This window comes from Anguilla rostrata, chromosome 3 (genome assembly GCF_018555375.3).
Source record: "Anguilla rostrata isolate EN2019 chromosome 3, ASM1855537v3, whole genome shotgun sequence".
NCBI lineage: Eukaryota > Metazoa > Chordata > Actinopteri > Anguilliformes > Anguillidae > Anguilla > Anguilla rostrata.
In genome coordinates, this window is record NC_057935.1 from 50,629,424 (window position 1) to 50,643,436 (window position 14,013).

The 14,013-nt window shown below is 40.6% G+C and overlaps 1 protein-coding gene across 13 annotated transcripts; it reads right to left on the reverse strand.

Moving 5' to 3' along the window:
* Window positions 1–80: 80 nt before the first annotated feature.
* LOC135251075 (matrin-3-like) lies at window positions 81–13,225 on the reverse strand. Of its 13 annotated transcripts, none has more exons than XM_064328093.1 (21): window positions 13,102–13,225; window positions 9,691–10,735; window positions 9,257–9,318; window positions 8,768–8,806; window positions 8,542–8,618; window positions 8,386–8,432; window positions 8,185–8,301; window positions 7,495–7,620; window positions 7,052–7,168; window positions 6,831–6,955; window positions 6,499–6,600; window positions 6,403–6,441; window positions 5,340–6,135; window positions 4,950–5,052; window positions 4,760–4,785; window positions 4,470–4,601; window positions 3,866–3,996; window positions 2,893–3,553; window positions 967–1,087; window positions 714–835; window positions 81–608 (listed from the first exon to the last, which is right to left on the reverse strand). In XM_064328093.1, exons 2-21 carry the CDS (start codon window positions 10,594–10,596, stop codon window positions 567–569), a joined length of 3,891 nt encoding a protein of 1,296 aa, XP_064184163.1. In that variant the 5' UTR covers window positions 10,597–10,735; window positions 13,102–13,225; the 3' UTR covers window positions 81–566. The 13 variants fall into 13 exon arrangements, with proteins under 13 accessions (XP_064184163.1, XP_064184165.1, XP_064184159.1 ...); XM_064328095.1 differs by lacking the exon at window positions 6,403–6,441 and adding an exon at window positions 6,442–6,459; XM_064328089.1 differs by having other exon boundaries at window positions 5,340–6,363; window positions 6,403–6,459.
* Between the last annotated feature and the right edge of the window lie 788 nt (window positions 13,226–14,013).

Genomic DNA, 14,013 nt, shown 5'->3' on the forward strand with positions numbered 1-14,013 from the left:
GCTCTGGATAAGAGCGTCTGCTAAATGCCTATAATGTAATGTAATGTAATGTACCTGCTGAAGTAAAAACATTTTCCAGATCAGCTACAGTGACTTTAATGTACAGAAGATAAATACTCATGCACAACAAAAATAAAAGTATCACTAACAACAAAAACAAACCATATACAGGGAAGTACAACTTTTTATATATGAAAAGATAAAAACAGCGATATGACCAACAAGCTTGTAGTAACCCTAGTAAAAAATATATATATATATTACAACCGGTGGGTGTCGATGGTGCGCCACAAGTCCGTCTTCCTGGCCAACTGAAACACAGCCTACCAGGCCTGGTGATGCTAGAGCCAACTGAGCACCGCCCTCCACCAAGCTCGGCAACAGCTGACAACATGGCCTGGATTCGATAGGTCCCCCCCACCTCCCCATTCTCAACATTATTCTTGGTTTTGTGAGATATTTCTTAGAAGAATGTTGCACATCAGGTCCCACTGATGTAACTGCTTATCAAAGGCCATTTCCACATATATTTGGGTTGTGATACTTTTATAATAACCACTGCGCATTTAAAGTTGTCTAGCAGGGTTGCCCTTTTGTTCCATATATGCCTGAAAAAAAATTTCAGAATGTCAGAAACAGTACAGCTGATGTGAAACACATAAAATAAGGGCTATCCTGAAAAAAGCAAGCTGACCAAATTCATATGGGCTTACCTTCAGTTTCTCATAGTGAGAGTGACTGCTGCAATGTTCATTCCTTGCTTCGTCTTCGGTGACATAGATGGCATTGCAGAGGCTGCAGAAGTAGCCGATTTTCTGACTGACAAACTCCCTTCCTGTAATCAGAGTCAGATATCAACTCAAGTGTTCATGCTATTGTAGGGAGGCAATAAAGCAGTATGCAGCCATTATGCTAATGATTTAAGATCAGATGTCTATACTCCACAACATGATTGGCTTCACTTACCCATGGGGTTGTTGGGCAGGTAGGGCCCCAGGGGGACATGAGTGGTTTCTGTTATCATTTCCACTTTCTCTTCCTTAACATAGACCTGTTTGATTCCATCTGGATTTTCAATGCTGGTCACCTGCAGGACATTGTTGTGAATCACTTGCAGTTGCTTGGACTCTTATCACCAGCAAGTGCTTTCAACAGCTGGCATCACATCACTGTGTCATACATAGTAGGATTAGCTACACCTTCAAGAAAGTGAAACCTGCAGTCATCCATGGCTATATCACACCACAGAGCTGAAGTAAGTAGTAAGGCTGTCACTTTTCCAGTTGATAAACAAACCTGTTTGAATCACAGGAAATTTTCAAATTTCAAATATGTAATTAAGGGTTTTAATTTGTAATCTTGTTGCCTAGGCAAAATAAGGAACCCAGTTGCACTCTGCGCTCAACTGTGCGGCTCTCAGCACTAAATATCCAACAGACCGATAAACAACAAGCCATGTTGTTGTTTTGTCTGAAGAGTATGCCATAACATAGCCTAGTTCATGTGTGGGTCACGCTATCCATGTAAGACACTCCCATTCCCCTTGCCAGCTTTTTTCTGCCACTCTGTAAACTGTCTTTCTAACAGTTTTCTGTCAAAAGCACTACACAAATAAAATTATTTTGATTAATTTGAACCCCTACGCCATTGTTGTGAATTAATGATGGACTCATGCATTATAATTTTTTTCTTTCGTCTGAGCAACATATTCCTGTAAATGGAAACATTGGCAATGTTATAATCTTCCTAGGCTTTATTTTGTTTAGTTAAACAATGTTGTGATTATTTATAGCACATTTAAGCTATTTAGCTAAAGGTTTAATCGGTAATTAAAGGAGTAACATGGTGGTTGAACGTGACACTTCCCAGTTGTCTTTAGGCAACAACAAAACAAATGTGCATAATTTTTTTATTATTCAGTCATTTCAATGTACTTTAAAACGTATTTTTCTAAGCCTAAATTTCCCACTATAAAAGTTCACCCGAACCGTCTGGGCGTGGTAATGAGAACTGTCAGTTAGCTATGATTGACAGACCGTGCCCCGTTACCATAGCTACCCCCATGATACGCGCTCTTTTTGGGAGACTTTTCACAAGCTAGCTAGCTTAGTAGTATATCAAGTATCGATAGATAGCTAAGGTAAGGACGTTGACTTATATCCAATTATAATTTTTGCTATCTAGCTAGCCAAGTTAAGATAAAAGCACAACTATAACGTCCTCATAAACGCAAACTAGCTAGCTAACGTTATCGATAACATTGCCTTATGAAAGCAAACTACCTAGCTAGCTAACGTTAGCTAGCTAGCTAGCTAAATGAATATAACCAGAAATAATCTAATAGTCCTTAAAAGGCAATCTAATTTAAGTGAACCTAACGTTAGTCAAATATTTGCATTGTCTTGCCCGTAAGCCAGCGGCGCAAACTATGGGTCTCGAGTTATCCATGGGTTTACGGGGCGTGGAAAGGGGAGTGGTTACTGTGTTCGTGACGCACCAAGTTGACAACTTTCTCAACCGGTTGAAAATAGGATGATAAATTTAAAACGCATATTTCTCCAAAAATACAGAACGGACATATTTGATACTTTACTCATTGTGTTTCTTCAATGCCTCTTGTGAAAATAGCACATAAAACCGAGAAAGTGTGAAAATCACCATGGTAATCCTTTAAAACTAGGCCGTAATAATTTTACATTTAGGCATCCTTCGACAGAAGAAAACTGAAGAAATCTGGATGAATTTCTCTATTATGAGATTTGTTGGAAAAAGTAACAGCCCTAGTAATTTGTAAATAAGATTTGTTTCAAGATTTAGATTTTTTTTTTTTTTTTTTAAAACAAGACAGCCAAAGAGAAATGTGTGGTGCTTCGCAAGGCATCCCCAGCTCACCCCCTCTGTGTCCTTCTTCAGTGTGTCCATGCAGTCGGAGGGCCGGTTGATCATGATGTTTTCATTTTCTGTCTTCACCGCCAACTCTTCCTGTTCGCAAGGTGTCTCAGGCGTCCCGTACTCCTCCTCTTCTTGCTGCTGCTCCTTATGGCTACTGGGTTCCTCTGTGGCTGCCTTCTCTTCCTCTTCTTGCTGCTGCTCCTTATGGCTACTGGGTTCCTCTGTGGCTGCCTTCTCCTCCTCTTCTTGCTGCTGCTCCTTATGGCTACTGGGTTCCTCTGTGGCTGCCTTCTCCTCCTCTTCTTGCTGCTGCTCCTTATGGCTACTGGGTTCCTCTGTGGCTGACCTCTCCTCCTCTTCTTGCTGCTGCTCCTTATTGCTGCTGGATTCCTCTGTGGCTGCCTTCTCCTCCTCTTCTTGCTGCTGCTCCCCATTGCTGCTGGGTTCCACTGTTGCCGTCTTCTCCTCCGCCTTGATGCTGCTGCTGGGCTCTGCTGGGGTGGTCTTCTCTTCCCTGATGCAGACCTTCTTAGATGGGGGCTCTTCCTCCTTCCTGGATTTAGTTCTTGAGCTACTGTCTTCCCGTTCCTCCATTCTCCTCCTTTCCCTTCGATGCTTCCTCCACCCACTCTCATCTTCTGAGTCCGATTCAGGGCTCCACCTGTGAATATAAGTGCACACCAAAAACACTGAGTTGAGCCTTGCTTAGAAGTGGAATGACCTCAAAGTGAAAATCGGTGGCACTATAACCACAGCTCAAGGACCAAAAAGTCACACCATCAGAATGGTGTATCACCTGCATTACTGGAACAGAAGTAGATAGGAGGAAGCTTTTTCCTTATGTGAAAGGCTGCACAAACAGACTACTGTATTTATCAAGAAGCATTTAGGTCAGGTGCGTTGCTTGCTTTATGGACTTTCACTCTGGACATAGTATTGATAGTATTACATCAGTGACAACAATGGCACTTACCCACATGTCAACCTTTTGTACTTCCGTGACAGATGAACAACCAAAATATTGCGAGCCATTCTCAAAGGCTTTTTTGATAGCTCCCTTACAGCTCTCCGGGCATCGGCAGATCTCTCCATTTCAATAAAGCCCTAATAAATGGTGAGAATGTTTAATGAATTTTTTTCCCTTGTAAGGTGGTTCTTTCAGCATAAAACAAGAAAGATTTCTGGTCAGACATAACAAGCATTTGAAACTACTCTTTAATGATTAATGCCTTCCAGATTAGTGTTACAATACAATCTAGTCCCCTGTGAACATCCTGTTTGTCAAGTTGCATTCTTGTAGCTTTTGTTATCTGAATCTAGCTAGCTAAATAGTCAAACAACAAGAGCAAGTGGCATGCATAATAGCTAGCCATAATGTTTTAACTAATGTAAAATTTTTTATGCAGAAAATTAAGGGTATTTAGAAAACCATATTGTAAAATACAGTAACTAAATGGCAAGCATTTCCCAGTTGCTTATTTTGGCTTCACGGGTTATGGTCCCATTGAAAAACCAAGGTCACATTGAATGAGACAAAGTGGGTACTTATTGGTGTCAAAATGGTTGCTTTCGTCTACCTCTTGACGTCGACGGATCAAGAAATAACGATTCACTTTCCCATACTTCTTGCCAATTGCCACAAACTGTTTATCTGTGTAATAGCCACTTGGAAGATTCTGGATGTAGATAACTCTTCCATAATCATTTTCCTGAAACAAAAAAATAAACCGTGTAACCAATGGCTGCAACAAAATTTATTAATTTGTGATATCCTCTTACAGCCATAGAAAAATAATTATTATTCTCAGGCCACTGAGTAACATGAGGAAATCAAAAGAAACTGCAAGGTGAGAAAAAAATGACTGACCTGTTCTTCCTCCTTGGACCTCGGATCTGCAATATAAATATAATGATGGTAATAATGAAATGTGCAATTATTAACGTGTGATAGTGAAGACTCATTACCCATTATAAGCACCATTCAAATACAACATCCATTGATGCAACATGAAAATACAAACTACAGGTGAATTTGCATTGGATTACAGATAAAGTACCGGAGTTGCCTTCTGACACAAGTGCCTGGCCCTCACCATCTTCATCTTCAAGCTCATCTAAAGTAATACAATGCTCCAGGCTTTCAGGGAAATCAGGTTCGTCCTACGGAGGCACAAAACAAATATTTTAAAAGCGTAATATCCATCCTGGGTTACACAAGATCATTTTCTCCAATATAATTTGGTTCAACTGAGTCTAAACTCTATGCATGCTATGTTGAATATATAAATGCAATTTTATGGTAATTACAGTGCTTACAGAATTAGCTAAATTCTACATGGTTCACTATTATTTATTTCAGTGGCCGCCCCTGGCCCCTGTTTTTCCCCTGCTATGCAAATGAACTAAACATAATAGAATATTAGAGTACATCCTAAATAGGACTTCACCTCATCATAGGCCTCGTTAGGTTCCTCCATATCCTCCAGACCTCCTTCTTTCTCCTCATGCACTGCCGTGACTCCAGGAGGTTCTGACACTGCTGGATCTGCTGTAGGACTTTGTGAACCAGGTTCCTTATCGGGGTGCAAAGCCAGCTCCTCTCCTTCTCCTTGTTTTTCTTTTTCACCAGCTTCAGCAACCTCTGAAGGACAAGTTGATAAATTCTCTGCTGAAGTTCCAGCTTCATCACACACATGCTCTTCCATGTCCTCCAGGAATCCCATAGAGCCCTCTTCTGACCGAATTTCCTCATCCTCTCCAATCACTGCCATCCCTTCAATGTCACTGTCCATGTCACTGTCCTTGTCACTGTCCTTCCCTCCCTCAAACATAGTTTGGTCTTCAGTTTTCTGACCAGTGCCATGATCTTGGGGATGTTCTGTTGGGCTGGGCACACTCTCCTTAGTTTGAGTATTAGTGCATGAGGGCTCTTTGGTGCTCCCCAGGTCTGGAGTCTCTGTCAACACTCCAATGCTTTTCACTATCGCATTCTGAGTATTAGCTGTTTTCTCTACAGAATGTACTCTGGATATGTTCTTGTCCTCCTTGGTATGGGATGTTGACCATCTAGACGACTGACTCCTGTTCCTGCTGGAGGACGGTGTTCTCACCTGTGAAGCTTTGTCCTCTAACTTGGCTACATCTCGATTCTCCAAGGACTTCCTCCTTGGACTATGAGACCTCCTCCTGTCGCCAGAAGACCTTTTCCTTTGATTGGGAGATCGCCTCCTGGGGCTGGGAGACCTCCTACTCGGACTGCAAGACCTCCTCCTGGGGCTAGGAGACCTCCTTCTCGGACTGCAAGACCTCCTCCTGGGGCCGGGAGACCTCCTTCTTGGACTGCAAGACCTCCTCCTGGGGCCGGGGGATCTCCTTCTCGGACTGCAAGACCTCCTCCTGGGGGTGGGAGACCTCCTTCTTGGACTGTAGAACGTCTTAGGGCTGGGAGACCATCTCGTACAGGAAGGCCTCCTCCTGGGACTGGGAGACATCCTCCTGGGGCCGGGAGACCTCCTGGGACTGGGAGACCTCCTCCTGGGGCCGGGAGACCTCCTTGGACTGGGAGACCTCCTCCTGGGGCCGGGAGACCTCCTTGGACTTGGAGACCTCCTCCTGGGGCTAGGAGATGATCTAGTCTGGGACCTATATGACTGGCCAACGTGTCTGCTGGCCTCTCCGCTTTCAGTCTCTTTGTCAGTTACTGCAAACCTGTAAACAGTGAAAAGAATAATGTTAGCCCCATATAAAAGCCGACCTCAGTCCCATCACTCATTTGTTTGCTTTAATGGGCTCTTGTTTATGTTTGTCCTCCCCAATTCATGACATAAAGGTGACAAAACTCTTTAAAACGTTGAGCTACAAAACAAGAATATACAGTACTGAATTCACTCTTCGCAAAATCAACATGCAACAAAAGAAAGACTGTTTATCTTCCTTACTTCAGTGTGCTGTGCTTTGTAGAGTGGGATACTTGGATAATACTGCCTTTCATTTTAAGAGGATGGGAGGTGTAATATTGAACCAACTTTCCTGCATCTTCCCTAGATCCCATTTCCAAGAGCACCTACAGATGAGAAGGGGGAAGGATAGACCTCAGACACAAAGCAATTTTTATATAAGCAATGAGATTTACAGGTGTCAGTAAAGATTGTTACTTTACCTGATTTGGTAAGAATAAGGAGTGTTTAACAGGTCCGAATCGTTTAGCAATGGCCATTATCTCAGAATACTTCTCATGTCCAGGGGGCAACAAGGAAAAAATCACCACCGGAGAACTCTGCAGTGCATATGAACATATCAATACCAACATTTAAGCATTCAATATGTTAACATATTATGAACAACTTTTACATTTGAACACCGGAGCAAGTAAACATGCAGCATGAAATGAGAGAAGGGAAACAACTATTATGTCTATTCAAAGGTTTCTACCAACAAAGAATTAATAAGCCAAATAAGTGCAGGTCACACACAATTAAAGTTCATGTGAAACACACCCACTCTCAATGCTGTAATGTACACTATAAGCTGACCTGTCACAATTATAAACAATGTGTTTGTTTGTGCTGGAAAGGAATAAAATGAAAATGTATGCATTTTTACCTGAAGAAAATTATATGTGGCAGACATAGAAAATTGGACTAGGCTCCCTTCAACTACAACTGGGTTCCTGTTGAAGTATTTTACAACATCCTGTGCTTCATCGGGTGAACTCATCTCAATGAAAGCCTGCAAGCACAAGTACAAAATCACAAATAAACAAGGTGACCACATTTAACATATGATAAGGTTGGCAGAGTGTTAATAATTTGTAATAACCCAATACTAAAGACAATAATACAACACTGCTCAGCTTGGAAATAAACCCAAGATGTTTTTAAATTCCACTCCTGCAGTTCTGTATAAAACTATTCATTTTCGGTTTTACATTTGCCAAACTAATTTACCAGTTAATTCCTTACATAGGCTAACTTCGGTGAAAAATGTATCAGGTGGGTCAGAAAATTCAAGTGTGGAAAAAATTTTTTATTCACACTCAAAATACATTAAACTGACCAATTAAGCACTACTTTAGCTGGATAAAGTACTTCTTTCATTTGGCTTACAAGACATTTTCCCTGTACTGTTTCATATAAAGACAACTATTTGAAAGTGACAATATGAAATAACACATTTTCAGTACATGCTATATTTTCCTGATCCATTTCACTATGTACGGAGCATAAATCATAATTTACATCTTTAGCAAGACAAACTAGTAAACTATCTATGTGAAAGTGATACATCTCTCACCTGTACAGGAAACATCATAACGTTCACTGCAGATCCAACTTGGCCAACCAGCCTCCTTATGGAGTGCTCATCCATAGAATTAGCTGCATATTTAGCGCAAACCACTCTTCCACTAGCCTGGGTGCAAAAAGACATATACAGTAACAATAAAAGAGATATGCTATTGAAGTCCATGCTATTGAAAATAACACCATACACTACCTTATCTCCAATAGGATAGCTTTTCCCTTCACAGCTTGATGTAACCCCTTTACAAAAGCAAAAAGAAAAGAAAGTTCTAAAACAAGAACCTTCATTCTAACTTCCAGTATTGCAGTACTACCTTTCTTGATAAAAAAGCAAAAGAAGCCATTTTACCATGGTGCTGAGGAGCTACATGTCTTCTTCCTCCAGTGTTTTTATCTTCCCTGCCTTTCTCTGAATTGTAGTCACTCCTGTAAAGAGGGAAAACTAATTAAACTGAGATTTACAGTTAAGAAATCATTTTAACAATCTTCAGTTTTTAAGATTTTGCTCGTTTCTAAGGTTTAATATTATACAGCCAATGATCATGAATGGTTAATTAGTTTATATTAATACTCACTGTCTAGCAGATCCAGTCCGACAGTCCCATTCAGGATACCTAAAAGTTAAAGAGGTCATGTTTTGTCATGTCATGCATTGAATGTCAGCATGGGCTGATATCAGCATCTAACACAAGCACACACATTATTCAATAAGATATGAATATAATTCCAATAAGCATTTAATATACTGTATATAATGCACCATACACGTACTCTATGACAATATATTATCACTTTACAGCACTAGGTTTTTGGAGGAACAATCTAAAATGTTTGATTATTAACCATTTGGTAAGATACAAACACAAATTTTCAAATTGTGTTTACTTTTTAATGTTCAAATATTGCAGGATGTTTTATGTCCCCAGTGTGTCATACATTACAGATCTAACTGAACAATTGAGATCAGGTGTAGCTCTGCCCTGCAGACCATAACCAAATGTGGGTGCACTACCTTAGGTGGAGTTTGACTAATATTAAAAGTTATACTTTAGAAAACCGCTTACATTTGTAACACGGCAAGCTGGCTGTTTGCATGTTGAGCCCCATTTATGTGTAAGGTCCAATCCTAAATGGAAAGAAAACAGTATTACAGTAACCAGCAGCATACCAATACCAGCAATATACCAACACCAGCAGTACACCAATACCAGGAGTATGTCCTCTGCTGCGGTGCCAAGTCTTCTGTGTTAATAAACTCCATTTAATAGATTTTGTGATGGCTTGGTGATGACTGTACTTACCTGATATTGTCAGAACAAAACAGTCTTTTGAGCCTTACAATATGCATGCATCAAACGTATCCATTGAGTTACTAAAAAAACGATCACGATTAAAATATTTTTTTACCTTTGATTGGACACAAAGACAAAGTTCAAGCAGGGATAACCAGCCCATGTGTCATTTGCAGATTTAAAAAGGAGACCAAGGGTTTGCTTACCTTTTGAGAAAGTACTGCAATATCACAGAGGTAACATGCATAAGGAAAAGTTTGGGGCATAGAACCATGGAAATCATTTGCTTCTCTTGCTGTTGGCGTAGAGTGAACAGTGGTAGCCAAGAGAGGAATTAGTTTCTTCTGATATGCTGCTGCTGGCTCTTTGCCTGGGTTTAACTGCCGGTAATCAGACAAAGACTGCAAATGGGGGCGCTCTCCGATGCCTACTCCTCTCGCACTATAAGCTGGTCTCTCTATGTTTCGTGAATCCCCCTCTTGTGGCTGACCGTAGTTATAGTCCACAACATAGGTGGAGCTGGTTTTCCCCTGCCGGACTGCACCAGTTTGCCGGGGGTTCCCCCAGCGATCCTTCCAGCTCTCAGGCTCCTCCCTGGGAAGTGGGTATGAGGACAGCAGGGGAGGGATTGGTGGGTATGACGAATGTTGGGGAGGGTTTGCCAGATATTTTGCCGGGGCAGAACGAGCGGAATTCTCCCAGCTGTCTGATGGAGGCTGGAGAGGCTGATGAGATGTGCTGCGGTGCGTGCTTGACAAACAGCTGCGGTCGCTGAGGGCCTTCTTCTGCCTGATCTCCATGAGCAAACGGGGGAGAGACTCCTCAGTCATCATATTTTCAGGCATACCTGCTAGGATAGAAAGATCTTCAGGCTCAAGCCCACAGCTGGAGAGAAGACTCAAAGCGCTGTCGGCAGTGGTAGAACTTCGGGAGGAATAAGAATCCAGGACACTCTTTTGGGATGTGAAAACAGACGTTGAGCGAGGAGATGGCTGTAGAGAGGTTTGATAGATGTGACGCTCTTCATGGTGTAGATGGTCTGATGTAGAAAAGGCTCCTTGATGTGAACTAAAATCTTCTGGAGACCTCCTATATGGATAATTGTGAGACATGCTGGATGGGTAATGTACCAGAGATAAAGGCAATGTTTCCAATGAAGAGATGAGTAGTCTGTGAAGATAAAATCCTTCTTGAAGTCAGCATTCAAGAACTGTGAAATAAAATTATTCCTCTGCAGAAAATGCAATATGTCTGTAGAAACACAAGCAAAAAATGCACAATGTTAGGGTTAGGGTTATACATATCCCACATGTACACTTTCCCACTTCCTGTGTAAGGCATGAGATCCTTACACAACATTGGCACTTTCTATCAAAAGTGAGCTTGCCAATGGAAGAAGAGTTTGGGGAGAGTAAGAATAGCCGAGTGGCATGGTATGGAGGAAAGTACAAAATCCAGGGTGATGGTTACATTTAGACTTCTTGCCTATTTGGATATTATATATGTAGAAATGCATTTGTTGTTATCAGTGTCCAGGTTTGTAGAACTGACATTTGGATGAGATGATTGGCATTTATGCAACCCGGATGTGTTGTTTTGGTAAACACCTCTGTGTAGCTGGACCTCCATTCAATATCGAAACTTCATAGGAATCAAAAGTTGGAAAGATCTTTTGCCAAGCCACACATAGAGAAGAATTTACAGCATAATTTCTTCTGTTTGGACATCAATCCAATGCTTTTAAGTGTTCAGACACTACATTCATTGGGAATACGTGTTGTTTTACATATCATGTTGTCCAATAAAAAAAGATAACTTACAAAAAGATTAGACAAATTAGACAGCAGTCCAGCATTGCAAAACTGGTAAAATAATATGTGGAGTGAATGTAAGGTAGCATAAAACCATACAGGAAGCAGTGACGTATGAACACATCAGGGTTATATTGGTATCGCCCGATAATAGCTTAAAACGAACTTTTCGGTATTGGCCCAATACTACAATTACAGATGAACAAGGGGTTCGTATGAAGACGCAGCATACATACACCAGATAGTTGAGGCCAGCTAATCCGTTGCATAATCTATTTCAATGGGACCAGAGGGGAGGTGGATAAATGAAAGGTGGGACAAATTGGACAAATTAAAATAAGCATGGTAGCTGAAGCAATTTCAAGATGTGAGAATGCAACAAATTATGATTTTGGCATGTATAGCCCCGGGTACTGGCTCACTTGTTTTCATTGATGAAGTAACTGCTGTTAGCAGCAGCAGAATGAATTCTGAAGTGTACAGAAGCATCTTATCTGCTCAAGTCCAACCAAATGCATCCAAACACATTGGATGCTGCTTCATCCTACAGCAAGACAATACTCCCAAACATACAGCTAAAGCAACAAAGGAGTTCTTCAAAGCCAAAAACAGTAAAATTCTTGACTGGCCAAGTCATTCGCCTGATCTGAATCCAACTGAACATGTGATTCATATGCTAAAGAGAAAACTTAAGGCATCTCGCCCCCGAAACAAGCAGGAGCTGAAGATGGCTGAGGAATAGGTCTGGCAGAGCATCACAAGATAAGCTACTCAGCACCTGGTGATGTCTATGGGTCAACTATCATATACTTCAAGCAGTCATTGCATGCAAAGGATATGGGTACTAAACATAACTACTTTCTTTTACAAAACATTATGTCCCAAACATTATGGAACCCTGAAATGAGGGCCGTGTCTAACATAGTGCTGTAATTTCGACATGGTGAAACCAGTATATTAAAAAATCTGTTAATAAAAGCTGAGAATCTGCACTTTAACCACAGGTGAATTATTGATTACAAATCTAAAATTGTGGAGTGCAGAGCCAAATCAAGAAAATATTACATCTTTGTCCCAAACATTATGAAGCTCACTGCATAACAAATTTGGGGTACAAAAAGCTGCTCTGGAGCTTATGAAAATCACTCCAACAGTCATTGCTAAAGCCAAAGTACAGAGCTTCACTACTTTCATCCAGGTCATGTCGTTCATAATTTAATGCTGAAGTAACCTTAACTCGCCTTTGAACGTAACAGGACGCCCAGAATAGCATTCGTGTTGCGATTTTAGTTCTTATGAATACATCGATAGGAAAAAATTGAGGTGAGGTTTCAGTGTTTGTAGACACAAATAGTCAAGCAAACCTAACTCTTTTATATTCTGGAACATTGCCTCGTAAAAACCGCCCTCAAACAAGCTAGATAATCAACAATCAGGCAATCGGTTTGGACCAGCCAAAGCTACTTACTTAAATGCGTGATCGTTATCATACTAGCAAACCAAATACATCATTGGCTGTATTCGTTTGGTTAACCTTTGTTTTAGAAGAAAATTGCGCGGTTTTTCAGTAACATGTTACAGTACTTAGCTTTGTGACAATAAACGCTCGTTGTATATATAACATTACTGCACAAGTTGGTAAATAGCTAGCTAACGTTAGCTTGCTAACTAACTAGCTAATCATATCAATGAAACATAATGTATTAGCTAATGTCAATGCGATGTTCTAGAAGTCAGCATGCAAGGTGGCCAACTACTAGTTTGTATTAATAACGTCACCCCACGGTGATAAGGTTAACATCTTACCGTAAAACACGAGTACGCAGAAAGCGATATCTTGCAGGCCAGGCGCCAAATTTACCAGCTCGATGAAGTCTGGAAATTTTTTTGCTGGCAACAATTGGAGACTTCCGGTTAGCGTATTTCAAAATAAAGGTCCGGTAAATAAAATTATTTCTGAAGTGTAATTTTGTAGTTATTCTTCTCGTAACCAATACAGTTGTATATAATTGAATATAATATACTCATACTGTATTTATAAGATTATACAGTAATTTCTGTGAAATCACATTCCCAGTTATTTTTACTGGTGTTTAAGTGTAGCCCAGACATGCATTGATATACACTGCCAGTTCACTACCAGGTGGAATTACACAAAGCAGGATTACAAAGTTAGCTGGATAACTTAACTGAGTAAAAACCAGAACAGCTTTTCTTCAGTCCATTTAAGTTTTGGGAGGGTTCCAGGTTTTACTCAGTGCAGTTATCCAGCTCAGTATTCCTGCTCTGTGAAATACCCCCCAGCTCATTTGCATAGCTGATAACTGCAAAAACTAAAAATTCTGAGCAATTAAAAGCGGTATAGGTTTAATCTTTAGACCCATATTTTTACGATTATACTGTAATTTCTATGAAATCATGTTCCCAGGAATTGTGTTCTTGCATTTACTGAGCTCACCAGTGCTTTCTCTCTTCTTAATGTTCCAAACAGTTTGGCCTGTCTGCTTATTTTTTCCCCCATATTTCTCAGCCTCATATTGGCTTCCTTGACTTTCATTGGCAGAAATCTGGTCCTTATGCTGACAAATGGCAATAGCAGACTACAAAGACAATCAAAAACATAGAATCAAGACTAGATATCTCTTAAATTGCTTCTTTACTGCAAGTATAACAGACCTAACTACTCAGAAATACCTGTGAAACCATTTGTCCAAAACT